This window comes from Trachurus japonicus, chromosome 15, assembly GCF_045865225.1.
Source record: "Trachurus japonicus isolate A0001 chromosome 15, Traja_1.0".
Classification (NCBI taxonomy): domain Eukaryota; kingdom Metazoa; phylum Chordata; class Actinopteri; order Carangiformes; family Carangidae; genus Trachurus; species Trachurus japonicus.
The window spans coordinates 26784614-26804653 of record NC_140921.1 but is presented as its reverse complement, the minus strand read 5'-3'; the positions used below and the strand labels follow the sequence as shown (position 1 = coordinate 26804653).

Genomic DNA, 20040 nt, shown 5'->3' with positions numbered 1-20040 from the left:
CCCCAGAAGTTTTGTGAAAGTCATGGAATTGTTTTCTCACTTAGTAGTTACAGCCTATGTGGTTGATTTAAAATTGATAAATAAAAATTTTGTATCGACAAATCTCGCACATTGATCTGATCTAAGAGAAACACACATTTCAGCGCAGGACAGATGTGTCCTTTCCTGTAGAGGAGGGACAATACCTGACAGTATTATTCTGTCAGGTGTTGTCCCACCCCCTGATGTAAAGGGTTAAGGCTAAATATAATAGGTAGGCTACAAGAAAATGACAGCGTATGTCTGTTCTGATGATACAAGTCAGAGGTGTAAAACTCAAGAATGTGGGAGCCTCCTTTTATATCTAATAGAGGGGGGGGCGATATCTGAAAGTACAGCTGTCAAGATAATGATTTTTTTTTTTTTTACATAGTTTTATGACCTTTATGTTTGTACAGTATGTTCTCCTGTGGAACATTTATTATTCATTTATATAGTATGTTATCACTAGAGATGCACCGATCCAGTTTTTTCTAATCCAATCCGATACCGATACCTGGGCTGAGCGCATTGGCCAATACCCGATACCGATCCAATACTACTGTTGAATGAATGAACCGTATACCTTGCCATGTGAGTGAAGGCATCAGGCTTGACATAAACATTTAGCCTTGTTAAAAAAAAAGGTAACACAGATATAAATGCACTTAATATTATTTATTAACAAATAACAAAGTGTACATTAGCAATAGAAATAAATAAATAACACTAGATCACTGTAACTGTATTGTTGTGTATGATATTAATGAAAAAGAAATGACTGGATCGGAATGCTGGATCGGCCTCATTCATCCGATATCCGATCCAGCTAATTAGTCAATATCGGAGCCGATATCCAATCTGGGTATCGGATCGGTGCATCTAGTTATCACATATACATTATGACATGATGATATTGAACTGAACTTAATTCATTCAGTCTGTCTGTTAGGAGCATTTTGCAGTCAGAAACAAACCAAAGCCTTTAGGGACTGTTCTAAAAAAAACAAAAAAAAAACATACTTTGTTAAAAATATTGTGAGCTCATTTAACAGCTTACCCCAAATTGTATAGGGCCATTAGGTATAATGCATATATCATAGGATGCTTTTAGAAGATAATTTGATGCAACAAAACTTTAAGGGGCTATACTGATCAAACACATAAGAGTCAGATTCACTAAGACAGAGAGTATACTACTGTATCATGATCATAGGTATGTTAATTAACCATAGAAAAGTAATTAGTCTGTCCCAGTTCAGGGGCCCGTCCTTCAGAGGCTGTATTTCAGGACTGATTGTATCACAGCGCTGTGACTAGGCAGTCTCATTAATGCTCCTTCAGATGGAGGGCTTCAACAGGTGGATCCTCAGTGATCCAACCTACCCACACCTGTAATCAAGTTATTATGTTTTTGTAATGAAGTTGAAAGGCCACAACTCTGAAGTCATAGCATATAGCAGGATAACAGGACAGCCAAAACCATGGCCTCATATAACAGTAATAGACTGGGACGTCACCTTGCTCTCTTGTTAGAGACCATATATCACACCTCCAGTGTTGGTGCCAAGGTTTACAACCACTGCAGCACTTTAGCCTCAGTTTATTCTGTGCCATACCAACAACCTTCAACAGGCCGACCTGTGGGATCAACACAGGATACCCATACTAACGGTGGGAGAAATATCTTCAGTGTCGTTACGTATACAGCAAAACTGTGATGGTGTGTAGAATTTAATATTCCCCCTGTGATAGATGAAAGACATCATTAAAGCGGAGTAATGAACTTCCTAGGTTCCTATTTTGAGCATGGTTTGAGGCTGTTGCCTATAGGCCTGTCAGTCTGTCAGTATCTGCTCTAATATTTTCCACTCCTCTAAACCCTGCTGGCTGAATACTCAATCACTCAGTTAATAAAAGGCTGTTCAAGGAGCTGTTCATCTTCAACTCAGCCACACAACTTATCTCTGTATTGGGAGTATTGGTGCTTCAAGTCCAGATAAAGTTTTAATGGAACTGAAGGAGAAAGAATCACTTGGGTTTAATTAAACGGAGCAAATAATTATCCGTTTGACCTAATAATTGGTATTCCTATGACATGCTGGTACTTTCTTACCTCAACTAAATAGGATTCTCTTCAGTCAGGAGGATGATTTTTTATTTTTTTCATTGTGAGTCTTCCAGTGCCCTGTGGAATCATTATCCAGTGACCCCTCCAAATTAACATCATGTGCCCATCAGCCAGCGGGTAGAAAGGCTCAAGTTAGAGCTGGACAGAGCATCTCAGTGGAATATAAAATTAGTCTCATGATCTCCAGTAGATGGGTCATACGAGTAGATGGGTCACATCAAGTCTCTGTGGAAGTTTCCCACAAAATTTAGAAAGTCTTGTGTTTTACAAGAAGGAATTTAAAAAGCTGTCATTGTGTCAGATGTGATCATCGCAGTTTTATATACATTTCAAAACTCTAAACTCTATAATATTAAGCTAATCCTTTTTAGCAACATTAACTTTATATATACTTGCGATGGGAATGTGACAATAAGTGGTCTGTAATGTAACGTACGTGGTCCAGTCTGGTCCTGACATGAATGTGGATGAGTGTTGAGAAATATATGATAAACTGTGTGAAGTGATCATCTCTCAGTAGTCTGTAAGGAATCTGCATGGTTTACTGTGCAGTCTCTGATGCTCTTTAGAATATGAAGTACTCAATTATTAATGAATTACTCCTCTCCTTTTTAAAGCATTACTACTGCTTATAAATGTACAGTTTACAAGCTCTGTAATTGTAGTTCGTATTGCCTCATTAGCGATCCTCAGTGTGTTTTCTTTCAGAGCATGTGGCTGAATAAGACCGGTGGCTTTATTTAGAATGCTGGATGTTTGAATGTGTTGTTCAATTGCAGGAACGTGTCTCCGTGGCTGCCAGGTTCCCCTGGCTGCCCCTATGGAGATTAACTCCAGGAAGCAGCCCGCTGAGCTCCTCGTTATTAGTGCTGTTCTCCTCTCGTAGCGCTGATTAAATAATGATTGTGCTGCAGAAAAACAAAGTTAGTTTCATGCTCCAGAGCTCAAAACCATGAAAAGTGAGTGTGGGAGCTGTTGTGATGCTAAGGAGATTCTCTTTGTCTTTGAGGGTGAGACGGACAGGTGCCGTCATCTGTTGCCTTCCTCCACCCGCATCATCGCCTTTGAATACCTGCACATTAAATGACTGCACCTCTTAACACTGTTTATGGAGGTATCAATAGGTCCTGCCTTTATGTGTACATGGCACGCGTGTGTGTGTCTGCACGTGTGTGTGTGCCTGTCTGCCCACCTCTAAGAAGCTGTCTTTAGCAGAGATAAGCAGGTGCTCTGTGCAGCTGGTGGTCAGAGATTACAGCCAACAATGTGACAGCTTCTCACCCTGGTCCAGCGCTGTCATCCACACCGCTGCTTGGAGACATGGACTCTCAAGTCAGACAGCCTGGACTCATATGATTGGCCTTTTTTTTTGCCATTTCACTGTATTTGCTCATTAACTGCAAAGCCATTCAATTTGCCCGTTGCATTAGGGAAAAATTAATTCGCATTCTGTTGGACCATAACCCATTCAGTCACCAGCTATAAACACAGCAAGTCTAAACACTGGTGTACCTCCTCCCAATTAAAGGGATAGTTCATCCAAAATTCAAATTTCACTCATTATCTACGTCTATGTCGGGGCTTCAATACAAGAGGGACATTACAGACGAGCAGTATGGAGGTATTTGGATGTTTTTTGGTGTGTCTTTTTGGACGAAGAAAAGTGAGCACCATTCACAACCATATATGGACAAATACTGCTGCGCGGACCCCCCCCCCCCCCCTAACTCCGAGAAGGCACGGAGGACTCTGAAAATTCTCCCAGCCCTTAGTCGACATGAGTAGTGAGTTAAATTTGAATTTTGGGTGAACTATCCCTTTAAACCTTGAAAATGTTCTGTTTCACACATAAATGCCATAAAATCCATCACCTGATTTATCTTACTCCTCTCTATTAGGTTGCATATTTTATAAAATGTATATTGTATACAAAAAAAATTCTACTGTATGTCACGGCACTTAGTCCACAGAAGAGGCTCAGAGCATCTCCTCTGATTTGTAGTTGCTATGGATAATGGCTCTGGAGAGCAGTCTGGGAGAGGAGATGTAAGACTACACTGAGATAAAATATATCTTCTAATTCAACAACGCTTCAGATGTAACACAGGAAAAGTGTAAAATATGTGACCTTGATATGTGAATTCACATCAGTAAGTCACCCAACGTTCTCACTGCTCAACCAGATACACAGTAGATGAAAAATGGCAACATGGGAGTTGTGTGGAGCGGTGAACACACTATAACTTCATTTTAATTTAGATATTTGAACCATCAAAGTTCAGGTTTCCAAAGTTGGACTGAATGGTAAAGTCTTTTTTTTTGTCGTTTTCTCCTCTAATGGATTTGCAGCACATGACTGCAGAATAAGTGCCATATTAATAAATACCTACTTTTAAAAGTTAATTTCTTTTTTATTTAATTTGATTGCTTCTTTTTAGACAGACTTTTCAGTTATCATTGTTGTTGGCTGGAGGCTTGACAACCCAGAGCCCCATTCGGATACAGGGCCAATTTTATTATCCAACTCCTTCCCCAGATTTGCGGCTGGCCAGCCAGCCAGACAGAAGGGAAATTTGGCACCGTCCTCGGACTCCACCCTGCCAGTTTGAAAACAAAATGACCTTTGTCACTGACAAATATTCAAAAGCAATTTGAATAGCAGGTGCTCCTAAATTAGAATTTAACAGTGAAACCCTCGCCAGGAGACTAATAGTGGGTTGGCTCATACTGACCATTAGCATTTTGGAGATAATATTACAGAATTAATTAGAGATACTTTAGTATCCATTACTGCTTGGAGAGAATAGTCTCAGAAGCCATCACTCTATGGAGGCCTCAGTCTTAAATGGATGTCACAACCATGGGATGATTTCAATCTAGGTGAAAATGTCTCCATTCATATTTAAATAGCTCACAAAAATATCCAGCCTCACACCAATCGCTTCGAAATTGAGACTTTTTTTCTGTTCCATACTAAACTAATGCATTGAATTGCTAATATGCCCTATGAATAAATGAATAAATCCTTTTCAAAAGTCATCATTTCCCCTCTCTGTCCAGTCCCTGGGGAGTCCAGATAAGATAGGCCTGCCAGGAGATGACTGATATAATGATACCTGATTGGTTGGGGAAACTGTTTTTTCTTTTTTTTTTTTTACATTCTGTACAATCATTACAGTCTCATAATGAAGAACATCTATAAATACGTACATGTGATTCAATGAATACAGGGAGAATAGTCAGTAACAGACAAATGAGGAAAACCAGAATCCTTTCACATTGAAAATGAAAATGACAGAGTTGAATTTGAAGAAGCACGCACACTCGCACAGGAGATGTGCGAGAAATTCACAACAAAGCGATGAGAACATCGACCTGTTGGCTGCTGCTTTGAAATCAGTTTTGAAACAGGCTTTTTCCGCCTTCCTCATCTTTCCCTCTGTGCCTCCGTTAGCTCTCTCTGGAGTTACTGCAGCAGCATGCAGCACCGGTTCATTTATAAAGTTAACCTTGGGTCATCACCGCAGTCAAAAATGAGTTTTTTCAGAGTGCTAAGCAACAGGCTCTGTGCTCAAAGATACAGTAAGTAAAGCTGCATAATTAAGTCATCCATAGACAGCCTCAGGGCAAAAAGAGAGACTGAAAACATAGGAATAAAGATGGAGAACGGTTCATTCATTCACAAAGAGAAGCTTTTCTCAACTTAAGATATTTATGTTGACAGTAAAGAGAAGGACTTGTTGAAGTGGAGCCTTCATGGCAGGCTTTTCCACAAGGCTAAAAATGATTCTATTCATTTGATCCAGAGGGGCACACCAAGGGGCAAAGGGGCAGTAGCTTTAGCAATCATAAGCATACAGAGCATGTCACTGCATTTGAATGAAGCCATATGAAAAATTAAAATAAGAAGGAAGAATGATGCCCAGTGATGATTTAAGATTTTAGATTCATTCCCTATTGAATTTAATAATCCAATACAGTGGACATTTAACTTCCTACATTTATTTTTTGTTGCATTTTGTCCATGGAGTTGTGGGCAGGAACAGTTTTTAGAACACTTTACTCAGCGCTGTAAGCTTTACAGATCAAACCTCTTGGAAAAAGATTGTGCTCTGTACCAACGATATAAAGTAAATGTCATGTCCACTGAGTGCAGCCATAATTTCAAGATAAAGTTGTGATTTCTATCTGGCACCCAAGGGCCTCATATAGAAACTTCTATTTCAAATTTCACACAGCGTGACTGACACTTGCAGGACTTAGTATTTGGACTTTAAATTTAGGAGCCATAAAGAGGTTATACAAAAAAGGTAACAGGCCAATTAAAAATACACAGTGTCTCTAAAAACCAACTCGCATGACACCAACATGGAAAAACACTTTAACATAAATGGGTCAAGCTCCATGTAAAGGTTTATTTGTCTTAACAATGAAAGATATGGAAATATATATAAAAAGAACTATTGGATTGTTGTTTGTTAGATTGAAATTAGTTTATTTAGTCTACCTTCTAGCACAGTGCAGATGGTACAGACAGGCTTGGCTGAGAGCAAAGAGAAACTGGGTCTGTGTTGAGCTCAGTGAGGGAGATGGAAAAAGGGAGGGAGCTTTTATAACACTCAGGCCTGAGAAAAAAATATTTTAAAAAAAAGGATATATGGGGTATGGTTAAACCGATAGGGAGACTTTAAATCCAATATCAGCAGTTTGAGGGGTTTTCTTCTAATATTTAATGTATTAATAAAAGACTGTGTTGAATGTTCAAAATATCTTTGTTGTCCCTACAGGGAAGTTCGCAGTCAGCAAACACACATAGACAGACACACATAGCATTGAAAACTCAATCAACAGCCTCATATGATGGCCATAGTGATACGTATAAGTGTTCATTCATCAAGATCAAATTGTAAAGGTCATGTCAGCACGTGTAAGCATCTTCAGACAACAGTTAAAGGGATAGTTCAACATTTTGGCAAATTCACCTATTGATAATCCCTATAGTCATAGCAGTAGGTTCATCACCTTTAATTATCAGTGCATGTCATTCTGAGATCAGCGGGGCAGAGACGCAAGCTGCTCAGTGAACACAATGGAGGTGAACGGTACAGGTCCCCTGTCCCTCATCAACTCATCAAATACACAACTCCACAACAAGAAGTTGTGACCTGCACCTTCGCCACGCTATGAAATAATCATGTAAAATTTTGTAACATTACGACACATGAAGTAAACACTTGGAACTGCTTGCGCTTTTGAAATCACTCCGCTCAGCAGCCGTGTCTGGAATGTAGTTTCGGCTAAGCATTTGCCTCCAAAACAACTCTGTCTCGTAATGTTACATTATGATTATTTCATAGCGTGGCGAATGTGCAGGTCACAACTTGTTGTTGTGGAGTTGTTGGATTGTGTATTTGAGTATGTGAGTTTGATGAGGGACAGGGGACCTGTACCGTTCACCTCCATTGTGTTCACTGAGCAGCTCACGTCTCTGCCCCGCTGATCTTAAAACAACATGCACTGATAATTAAAGGTAGTGAACCTACTGCTATGACTATAGGCGTTATCAAAATACTAGGACTATAGGGGATTATGACAATAGGCGAATTTGCCAAAATGTTGAACAATACCTTTAAAATACCATCTGCCATTTGAAGACTGAGGAGCAGCAGAGGAACTTTCACTTCAGTCTATCAGTGATCAAACATCATCAAACTGGATGGGACTATTAAAAACTAACATTTATATAAATGCCAATGCAGATTTATGAATGGTAGTAGTAATGCATAATCTTAGCAAGGCAATTTTATTTGTATAGTCCATTTTAACAACAGTTTGTCTCAAAGGGCTTTACACAGCATCATAACAACATCCTCTGCCCTTAGACCCTCACATCCACTGAGGAAAAACTCCCTGGAAAACCCTTTCAAAGGGGAAAAAATTGTAGAAACCTCAGTGTGAGCAACATAGGAGGGATCCCTCACCCAGGACAGGGAGACGTGCAATAGATGATGTATACAGACAAGAAAACAGTTTATAACACAATATGGAAAAACATGGAAATGGTTAACAAGCAACTGTTCTGCAGGAGAGCAAAAGTGTAAGGACTCTGCTACTTAATTTACACTGGATAACCTTAGTCAGTGTTATCTAAGATAGCAGAGCATCATATTTGCAACTCCAGTCAGTGCTCATCCTCAAAGGCTTTTCTGTATCTGTTGGATATCAGAAGCCTCTGACTGTGATAGCCTTTTCACTCATCTGTTGTGGTGCTAATGCTTTAATAGTTTATTAGTTACAGCTAATTAACTCTGACAGTTGTTATTTCACCCACCGCTATCAATGTGTAGCCTTTGTCTGCCATTCTTTTATCCTTTTCCCTATACCGCTTCTGCATGCATGATAATGGTGGAGGCTGGAGCCAATCCCATCTGACGCGGGGTGAGGGGCGGGGTTCACCTGGACAGGTCACCAGTCTGTCACAGGGCCACTTATAGAGATGAACAACACACACACTCACATCCATGCATACAGGCAATTATGGAAGAGTCTCCAATCAACCTAATGGGCATGTCTGTGGACTGTGGGAGGAAGCCACCTTGAAGCTCCATGCACCCGGACAGGGAATCTGACCCAGAACCTTTTCACTGAGAGGTGACGATCCTAACCACAACCGCCCCCCCCTTTTATTTTGACTGCTTCTGAAATTAAAGGGATACGCCAACATTTTTTTTGGGTGTCTTGCCTCACTCCCGAGTCCATGACCAGCAGATAGACACCATCCTTTCAACTGTGCATGCAGTAACAAGGGAGATACGGGCAGAGCTGGCGCACCGCTAATTGGCTTAGCTCAAACTGGAAGTGCATAGGTAGTGTTAGCCTGCCTCCTACCTGAGCCGAAATCAGCAGTCAGAAGCTGATTTAATTTTAGCTCTAAACTCTGTAAATATATCACTTTATCGACATTTCAAACATTTTTAGGCGAGAAAGTAGCCGTTTAGATCAGCAGTGTGACGTTAATTTGTCTAAATACCAGCTGTTTACAATTTTGTTCTTTCACAAAATAAAACACCCGTTGCCCTTATACAGAAAGCCATGATGAAAGAATTTGTGCTTTTACTTTGAAATAGGAAGCTAACCTACTCTCGATGTAGCTAGCTTGAACCAAAGTAAACCGTCTCTGCTTGAACCCTCCGTTTTGACCGATCTCGTCCCGTTACCGGCATTTGACCGCTCAAGATGCCTTACCAGAGAGTTTTGTCAGCTCTGAGATGAAGATTGGCCCATCGGTTTCCGTTTAGAGTTGCTGAAGAATTTATCTGATGAGTTTAGGTGGAGGCAGGCTAACACTACCTATGCACTTCCAGTGTTTGAGCTAAGCTAATTAGCGGTGCGCCAGCTCCGCCCATATCTCCCTTGTTACTGCACACACAGTCGAAAGGATGGTGTCTATCTGCTGGTCATGGACTTGGGAGTGAGGCAAGACACAAAAGAAAATGTTAGCGTATCCCTTTAAAAAAGAATAAATGCAGCTTTACAGGCGTAGCAGCAGTAACACAGGTCATAGGTGGTGAATGAAGCTGGCCCATGGACGCTCTGGTGTCAGAATGAAGAGGGAGGAGGAACAGGTTTGATTAATTTCAGCTGTGAAGCGCTAATGAAAGTGACAGAAGTAGGAGAAGTCTGATGGCGTGGAGTGGATCCAGATGGAGGGAAGTGGAGAGACAGCTGATTCAGACCTGGCACCTCATTTGAGTTTTGTGTTAGAGAGGAAACCACAAGTCTAATTAAATGGATGGTGATTTACACAGTAATAGGTTCCCTCCTGTCACCAGATAGATAAAGTCCATTTTAACACCTCAGTTAGCTCGCTGTTCATTCTCCAAATGTTTTATTTTTTTGTTTTAATGTATAATCAAATGAGAGAAATCCTCATTGGAATGGAAAAAATCTACATTAGCGAAGCACTTCTACATCACTTGATCTGTCAAGTAATTAGTTTTTCCTGAGATCATTTGAATATAGGAGACACTTCATTCATGAAAGATGTGAAAGTGTGCAACTGCACAGCTGTGCAAACAAAATGCACCTGCATGGCAACAAGGGAGACTTTCTCCTGTTGGCATTTTTCTCTCTCTCCCTCAAAGACAGAACAAAAGAGCGACTGACTAGCTGAGATGGGTGATTTTACAGCGCATCAGAGACAGAGTGCAGCGTTAAAAACCATCTGAGCCATCTGTCTGGCTCAGAGTGTAATGAGGAGACCTGTGCCGTGGTGGACAGTTCAGTTCAGCTAAGGCCTTGTGTCTCTAACAGGAACAGCAGTGGTCTGTTTAGCTTTGGATGCTCCATGAGGCAGACCTGTGCTCCACTCAAGACACCAGAACAACCGCATAGATTTTTTTCCCAAAGCACTCCAGTTAACAGCATGATGGTGTGAACCCCTCTGTCTTTCTGCAAGCAGGGCCGTTGATAGGAATTCTGGGCTCCCACCCCCTGACTTTTCATCACCACTTTTTTGATTGACTGTGTATAAGAGGAATTTAGTTTTTTTTTAAAATCAGTTACCTGGGGGGTTTGTGGGTCCTACTGGGCTGTGGGCCCCTAGAATTGTCATCACCTTTCTCCCCTATGCAACAGCCCTGTCTGCAGGGGTCTCACATTCACCATGTGTGTGTATAACCAAGAAGCCATCTTATTGGGAGAAATCCAGTTACTGTAAGGAGGTAAATGGGGGACTGTGCCTTCGTGCAGGTGCTCAGTAATCAGATTGCAGCCCTGTCTCCGACCAAGTCTGGCAGATTAAGTGTATTACACAGATGAGAAACTATGTTTCCTGCTCCGCTGCTGCCACAGTGATTGTGAGTTTCTGCCTTAAAGGGATAGTTCAACATTTTGGCAAATTCGCCAATTGCCTTAATCCCAATAGTTTTAGGAGTAGGTTCATTACCTTTAATTATCGGTGCATGTTGTTTTGAGATCGGCGGGGGCAGAGACATGAGCTGCTCAGTGAACACAATGGAGGCAAACGGTATTTCCGCCTTTCCCTCATCAAACTGATCAAATACACAATCCAACAACTCCAAAACACTCTGGTGGACAAGTTGTGACCTGCACATTCACCACGCTATGGAATAATCATGTAACATTACGAGACAGAGTTGTTTTCAAGGCAAACGCGTAGCCGGAACTACATTCCAGACACGGCTGCTGGGAGGAAGGATTTCAAAAGCGCAAGTAGTTCAGAGTATTTGTATTTTTACATAACGTTACATGATTATTTCATAGCGTGGCGACTGTGCAGGTCACAACTTGTTTGGTGTTGTTGGATTGTGTATTTGATGAGGGAAAGGTACCATTTGCCTCCATTGTGTTAGCTGACCAGCTCACGTCTCTGCCCTGCCGATCTAAAAACAGCTTGCACCAATGATCAAAGGTAATGAACCTACTCTTAAGACTACTGTATAGGGATTACGGCAATAGGCGAATTTGCCAAAATGTTGGACTATCCCTTTAAGTCTTTGCTGTGCACAGTTCCTACTCAGATAAATACAGCCAATAAAAAGAAATCGGCTGTCTCCATTAGAAATCGAGTTGGCTTAACCAGATTTCTCTTAACCTCTATCTCTGCTCGAGGAAACCGTTTACGTGCACAAATCAGGTTAAACAAATAAAGGCTTAACTGAATTCTTGTTCATTTTGTTAGCCAATCTGATGGTGCTGTGAATGTGTCTTTTCCCTCTGGCCCACTCAGGCATTTCACTGGCAGCGTCGGTGGTATCCTTGCTCAACTGTCATGCAAATTAGATATTGCCAACCTTTGGAAATTGCTAAGCCATAATAAAGGAAAGATTCCGCTCTTTTCAAGTCATACAATACACACACGTCAGGTGTGCTGAATGCTGAGAAAGCCCCCTCGCTGAAACAATCCCATATGGTGTATGAGTGGTTCAGGTTATATGGCGTGGGTAATGCACAGTGTTGTTATCTGCAGTATACTGTATAGGAGAGACAGGCTGAAGCAGCAGCACAGAGGCAGAGCCATGTGCTGCTGTAACACAGGGGCCAGCACCACACAGCATTTCTGAAAGATGCCCACTGAAAAAATCCAATTATGCATTTAAATGTACGCTTTATGTAGAATATTTTAAATGCCTTATGTTCCCATCAAGACAAAGAGACGTTTATGCTCAGAATGCCGTACAACCTGTAGGTGTGCTCGTGCTTAGGGATGGATACAGTAATCCAGCAGGTTGAGAGAAGTGGAAAATTGAAAGTTCTGTTTTAACAGGAAACTTGAAACATACTGAAATCTTCTACATGAAGCATTTTTGGACTTTCCAAAAAGTGTCCCAAACACTTTTTTCTGGTGGCCCTAAGTACAGTAGCAGCTGTCACACACTGGTCTGAATTGACTGAAGCTAACACACTGACTAACTCATACAGTCCTACATCAAATAACCTACCATCACACACTAACTTTATTTACTAGCAGCACAGTGGCCCCTGACTTAAAATTTTAGGAGCGCAGGCAGAAAACTTGAGGGCGCACACCATAAATCAACTTGCAAATCAAATATTTACATTATTTTTCTAATGAGAGATTCCAGAGTCTTTGAGTCGCCTCTACCATGATTAATGTGTTCATGCTAAAAAGAAAAAAGGGGGGGGAGTAATTTACTGGGTGCACATGAGCAGATGAAAAATGTACTTGCACTGTCTCAAATTTAGGGGCAGCCCTGCATCCTAAACTAAGGGTGCACTCACACTAGGCAATCGTACAGTACCGTGCCCAAACACGTTTGCCCCATAAAGTCCGGATTCTATTGCTAGTGTGAGTGAGTGTACGGTGCTTGAGCGCGGTACAATTCCCTGGCCCGGTACAGTTAGAAGAGGTGTGCTCGGGTATGGTTCACTCGTTCAGGAATGCGTACAAGCACGTACCGTAATGCACTTTGGGTTTGTTCTCCACCACGTTTCTGCAACCGTGTGTAAACAACAGTCACTTAACGATTACGTTGCACCATGCGTATTGTCACCATCACTAGCTAACATCGCTTTGAGTAAACTTCAAGATAACCATGACAACCGGTCAAACAGTGGAAAAGCGCTGTTCTTCTGCAGTCAGGTTAAAGGGATATGCCAACATTTTTTTTTTCATGTCTTGCCTCACTCCTGAGTCCATGACAAGCAGATAGACACCATCCTTTTGACTGTGTGTGCAGTAACAAGGGAGATACGGGCAGAGCTGGCGCACCGCTAATTAGCTTAGCTCAAACGCTGGAAGTGCATAGGTAGTGTTAGCCTGCCTCCTACCCCAGCCGAAATCAGCAGTCAGAAGCTGATTTCAAAATGCATATTTGTGACCAATGGGAGAGAGAGGGGTGGGGCATGCCATGCAACTACAACTACGACAACTACAAAACAATTAAAATGCTGAATTCCATTCTAATGGAAAAAAAACACATGATAACAAACATGTGTACGTGCCTGTCCATAGCTCCTCTCTATGACACTTGTATCTTGACCAGTATTTTTTTTTTTTTTACCTTTCTGTCCTGTTTTGGTCCTGCTTTATTATGTCATCAGTTTTGTTCTGTCCTTTGTTTTCTGTTTGTCTGTTTTTGGTCAGTGTATTGTCAGTTTATAAATTGTGTATGTCATTGCCTGTTTCCATTAAATAAATAATATTAATTTTTAAAAAAAATTCTGAATTCCATTCTAATAGAAAAAAAAACACATGATAACAAACCTGATTGTCCATAGCCTGTCCATAGCTCCATCGTGGTTTTACCTGAGAGTATCTGTGACGCTCCTCTCTATGACACTTGTATCTTGACCAGTATTTTTGTTGTTTCTGTTGATTTTCTATACGATACACAACTAGCCCCCTCGTGGCACCAGGTGTGAGCCTGTCTAGCTCAGGCTCAATATTATAACTGCTGATCTCTGATGAGTCAGAATCAGGCTTCAACTCAGTCGGGTCAGGTGGGGTTTGGATTCTCAGGCCCATTGAGAACTCTACTCCATGTTATAATCCAGTGAGTATCTAGTCTTAATGTAAGATAACACAAACACAACACAGAGCTAATAAAGAAAACTAGGACCAATAGCTTTAAGAATTGAACAGTGTTTTTGCCTGCAGGACAGGACTGACCTGTTCAGTGCCTGTGGTTGGACAGTGATGTTAACGTAATGACCCTGACCTCATGGAGTCCCATCCTGCCTCTTACCTTTTTTTTTTTTAGCCGCTTCCTGACAAAACCACAAAACCTGCGATGAATAAATAATGACGTGATTCGGTTGGAAGTGGTTTTTAGCCGCAAACTTAAGTGTCTGAGTATGAAGTTCATTAGAGCTGCTCAGCGTGTCAGCGTTTATGCACCGGTGGAGGGTATCTACCCCAACAATCGCATTAATCAACGGCTGAAAGACGCTGTGGGCTATTTTGAAAACATGTTGTATTTGCATAGCAGCAAGGCTTCGTCTGTGGAGCTGAAACTTGGCTGAGGCGCTCTCTTCCCCTGCCAGTACAGATATACACGTTGTGTGGATGTGTTCATTTAAGCATGCTCATTCAGATTTTGTATACAGCCTGTCTGAATTCATTTGATCTCTTACTTGATGCTTAATTCTCTCTCTCTGTGTTTTCTCTTCTGTTCTCTCCTGCTGCAGGTATGCATTGTGCAAAAGAGGGACACGGAGAAGATGTATGCCATGAAGTACATGAACAAGCAGCAGTGCATAGAGAGAGATGAGGTCCGAAACGTCTTTAGAGAGCTTGAGATCCTACAGGAAATTGAACATGTTTTTTTAGTTAATCTCTGGTGACTATCCCATGTTTTTATACTTTCACTGTGGCCTGCTTTGCCTGTGTCGCGTCATCTGCTCTGTCTGCCTGCTCTGTTCCAGTCTGCTCTGTGTATTTACTTCTCAATAGAGACGTGCATGCTCACTCTGAGATCTGTTGCAGCCCCTAAAATAGATGTACTCTTTGTGGATATTATGTTCGCACTGTTGCATGCACTTTATTTTTCTGCATTTGGCACTTAGTGAAAAAGAAGTTTTATTTTCTGTGTGTCATTAAAGCTTGAAACAAGTCTTTCACTAGAAACAGCTATCAGTGTAAGAAACAATTTGAGCAGGAGCGACAATTTTCAGATATTAATTTAGACTCTGAACCCATGAAGCACACTTTTGATAATTACTGCGGTTTGAATTGACCTTCCTCTTCCCCTGAGTCTGATATGTGGCTGATTGGAGGCTGCTTTCATTATTCAACGCTCATCTCTGAGTGTGACACATTTCTAGATGTAATTGGGAACCTGGCACAGTATTCACGGCGTATTACACAAAGCACTTTGCTACTACTGTAATTGGTGGGACGATACTGCACGTGCTTACACCCTCACTCTGATGGAGTGATCGTGTGGAGATGGCAAGTAGACGATTCAAGACAACTTGTGTCTGAAGATGTGAATGATCAAGGTTGAATCTAGAGAGAGGATATTTTTTGCCTGCTAGAGAAAAGCCACACTACTAGAAGCGACCGAGGGCATTTTAATGAGCATACAGCATTAGGCCTGTGTATTTTTTATAGTATAATTCCCTGCAGGAGTATATGCCTGCCAAAGCCTTCTTTGTTCTAGTTTTTCCCTATGCTGCGCTGCTCCCGCTCTTCCTCTCAGACTCTGCACCCAGCGCTATTTCAAATGCCCATTAGTGACAAAGATGCTAAATGTTATCATTGCAGCTATGTGGGAAGGAAGAGTTTCACACTTTACATCTCCACCTCCTCTCTCTGCTTTTTAAGTCGGCTTCACAGAGACGCTCCAAAGAGGGCCCGTCCATCTCACTGAGTTCAGAGAGAGAGAGAGTGAACCTGATCTCACTCAGCCTCCCAAAGTTGTAACAGTCCCGTGCAGTTAATTAGTCTGAATCTGGATAATCCACACATGCTTGTCTGGGACCATTATCTTTGACATCTATAATTGTAAGGCTCATTTACATGTATAAAAATAACAATGAGGATAGATAATTACATCAACATTAAAAGGATAGTTCACACTAATTGCAAAACCTCCAGTGATATCCAGGCATGCAGGAGGGCCACTGAGATTTCTGCCTACCACCCTTACACACACTGGATCTAATTAAATTATGTCATTAGTGCTCATAATATTGAGGAATGACACTGGAAAGTGACTGGTGTGTTTGTGGGAAGACACAGCACTGTTTTTTTTTTTAATCTGCTGGGACACAGGTTTTTTATTAATATGAACTGAAATGAACCAACTCTTAAAGGGGACATATTATGGAAATATCACATTTTGAAGGCTCTTTAACATATATTTAGGTGTTTGTCTTGCCTTCCGGCCCTAGAATGTGAGAATTTACAAAATAATCTATAATTTTCAGGCTCTCTAGGTTGAAATCCATGTGGTTTTATGAGCTGTTCCCTCAGATGTCTTCCAGTGATAACCCCACCCCTACCTGGTACTAGTAGAAGGGGCAGGGCAAGCAGTGGTTTATTTGCATTTAAAGGGACAGGCACTGAAACCAGCCGTTCTGTTTTGAGAGAATAAAAAGAACTGTGATGTTTGATCCTTGGGGGATTTTGACCAAAGCATGTCACAGACATGTCTTTAAGACACCTGGGAACTATTTTAATTTGTGGAAAATGGACATGATATGTCTCCTTTAAAACATGAAAAGTTTGTCATCCAGATGTTTAAGAACCAGTCTGTCCCATAACACCTCTGATCTTTTTGTTTCTTGCAGAAGTGAAGACTTGTGCCTTTAAACATGAGTGTCTCCCTCCATGTCTCACTCAGTCTGTGCCTGTTTGTATCATACGGCCCTTTAAAAAAAACCAAAAAAACATAGGGAACCTGTCAAATCTGCATAACAAATCCAGCGTGGTGGTGGGTGGGTGCAGGAGGCGAAGGCACGCTGCTGTCAGAACGTATGATATACGAGAGAGAGAGAGAGAGAGAGAGAGAGAGAGAGAGAGAGAGAGAGAGAGAGAGAGAGAGAGAGAGAGGTGGCGGTGGCGTAGAAAGCCAGCTGTGTGATGGTTGCAGCTGTCTCCATACGAGTGTGTGGGTGCAGCACACACAGACCCTGAACCTGGGCAGCTGTGTTGACGGTTTAGAAAAGTTACCATCACTTGTCTCATGTACAGTAAAGACACCAGGGAGGGAAACGTTACCATTTCTCAGCTGTGTGTTGCTGCTGCAGTCCGAGGCCGGGTGAAGCTCCCGTTGATACAGGACTGCTGTACAGATCATCTGCAGTGGCTGAGGTCCTGCTGTGGAGAGCCTTCTCTGTGCACACAAATGTATAATTGATGGGAAGTTGTGATTTCTCTCGTCCAGCTGGAGAGAGAGAGGGAGAGCAGGCGCTGAGTGATAAAGGAAATCAATTTACAGCTTGAGTCTATGGTATGTTTGTTATTTCTGCCTCCAGTTTACACAGACACTTTGCTGATCCTCTGTGTTGTTACGTGTTGTATGGTACGAACTGTCTGCTGCGCTCATCTGCTGCCTCAGACGGATTCTCAGCTGGGCAGGTAATGAGATGGGACTGATGAGGAGCTCTGCTTCATCCTTCCATCATCTCCCTCGCTGTAGCACACCTAGGTTTCTAATTGGATCGCCGTGTGGATGCTGCTGAACCAGAGTTGAATCAGGCTTTTCAATCAGAGCATCGCCAATCTGGCATTAGAACATTTAACTACCTTCTAAATCGACATGAGACGGACCAGCTGTTTTTTTTTTATATTTTAGTTTGGTAACACTTTATTTGACGCCTATCTCTATAGCGGAATATAACCATACTTATAATGAGTTATAATGCAGTTATAGCACTGTTAACTATAGTCATAAACACTCATAAATGGTTTATCATAACACACTATAAAGCATTTTATCTTGACTTATAAGGTCAGGTATTATAATACGTTATAATTGTTAGTAACTCTCTGACAATGCCCACATCGGTAATGCATTATAAATATAGTTATAATTGGCTTGTGAACATGTATACCTGTCATTATAAACACTCATAAATTATCATAAGGGTTTATAACAATAAGCATAACACATTAGAGCATGATAACTCTATTATAATACTTGACCTTATAAGCCATTATAAAATTCTCTATGATGTGTTATTCTTATTGTTATAAAGCATTATGATAATTTATGAGGCGTCAAAGTGTTACCTTTAGTTTTTTTGTTTCAGTTCGGTTTTTATTCGTCACTTTCATGAGAAACCATTTGTTTAACATGGGAGCGAGAAGCCGTTCTCCCTGTCATGTTGTATGCAAAGATAAAAGAGATAAGACATGTTTAAAACAAGACACTAATTCTAAAGTTCTAAAAAGACAGCAACATTTTGTTAAGTAAAATAATTAGTTAGGAATAGATAAAATTACATTAAAAAAAATTACCATTTTCAAGCTGGTACCACCACAGCATCTTTATATATATACATGTGGCATCAAAACGGTGGTATTTATGCAAATGTCTGCAAATTTTCTAATGTTAACAAAGAATTTTGTCTTAATGTAAGTAATCAACTCAGTAATTTTCATGGAGATATCTAAAGGTTAAAAATTTTACCCTATTCACGTGAGAAAAATAATTAATAGGCGTATGAATGGGATATGTTTGGGTCTTTTTCGAAACTTTCCCCTAATGGGATTCTTCTGGGCTTTTTTCCCCTCACTCAAGACATGTTGAGGATACAAAATCAGTTGAGTTTGTTTCTGTTGCAATTTGTTCAACCTTTTTTCTTAAAGTGACTGGACTACATGTGCGTATGGGATAGTCAGTCAGTGCGTCGTCCCATGGTGTTGTTGTTGGGGGGAGATGGGGGCAACATGTGGTGGGCTTTCAAAGTTCTGATGGCTTGGGGTTTGTTTGGGAAGTGACTCTTTAAAAAAAAAAAATATACCACTCTTTATGAAGCTTTGATGAAGCTTCATCAGAGTGTTTTTATTGATGCAGTGCCAGGAGGGAGCCTCAGCTAGTCAGAGATGGAGAGAGAACACAGGAAAACACACCAAGTAGCTGTCAGAGGAAGTAATGATTCCTGCAATCATGGAGCTGGGGAGAGGAGGGGGAGGGGGGGCATCAAATAGCAAGGAATGGTGCACAAGACTGCACAAAGAAAGTATATGACATTGATTTGTTTGGTCCAAAAAAAAGAGAGAGAAAGATGTGCAGACTAAGAGGATTTGTAAGGTTTCCCTTCAGCTTTTCCCTCTCACGCTCACAGGCGCTGGTTCAGTCTCAGAGCCGGGTTCGGCTTCCACTGAGACGTCCTGGGTTCTGCCGTGCCTTTTCAGCGGTTCTGTCTGTGCTGTGTATGGCTTCAGAGGAAATTCATTAAGGAAGCAGCCTGGTGAAAGCCCACACTGAATCCCGTCAGCCAGGGGAAAGGCAAAGGCTGCTTTAAGCTGGGCGGATGTCAAGTTTGCAGCCCACAGTAATTGCTGCGACCATTCCCTTGCTGCATAGATGCGATGTGTAGGAGTCAAGGGTACACTGAATGGATTACCTTGGAGGAGGAAAAAATTAACCATCATCTGCTGCACACAACAAATCCACACAAATCCTTGTAAGGATTTGCGACACATGAGAAGACGCCGACTTCTTCTTTCCCTCATACATGTCGGAAACACCGGAGAGCAGGGGTCAGCTCTTCCCCGCTCGGAGGCAACCAATCACCATCCTCATTTGATCCCACGGTCTGCACGAAACCAGTATACGTCATTAAAAAAAAGTAAGATTTGGCCTGAGGCTTTATACCTCACAACAGATCACTCTCAAACACCATCACCCCGTCTCCCTCGGGTGCTCAGAGACACAGCAGTGAATCACAACACA

The 20040-nt window shown here is 41.4% G+C and overlaps 1 protein-coding gene across 1 annotated transcript in view; it reads left to right on the top strand.

The window, feature by feature from the left end:
• Positions 1-20040, top strand: part of stk32c (serine/threonine kinase 32C) — a 120606-nt gene that overhangs the window by 68948 nt on the left and 31618 nt on the right. Inside the window, exon 3 of the mRNA XM_085800805.1 lies at positions 14822-14973. Coding sequence (XP_085656931.1) covers positions 14822-14973 — 152 coding nt within the window. The remainder of the gene's footprint in view (positions 1-14821; positions 14974-20040) is intronic.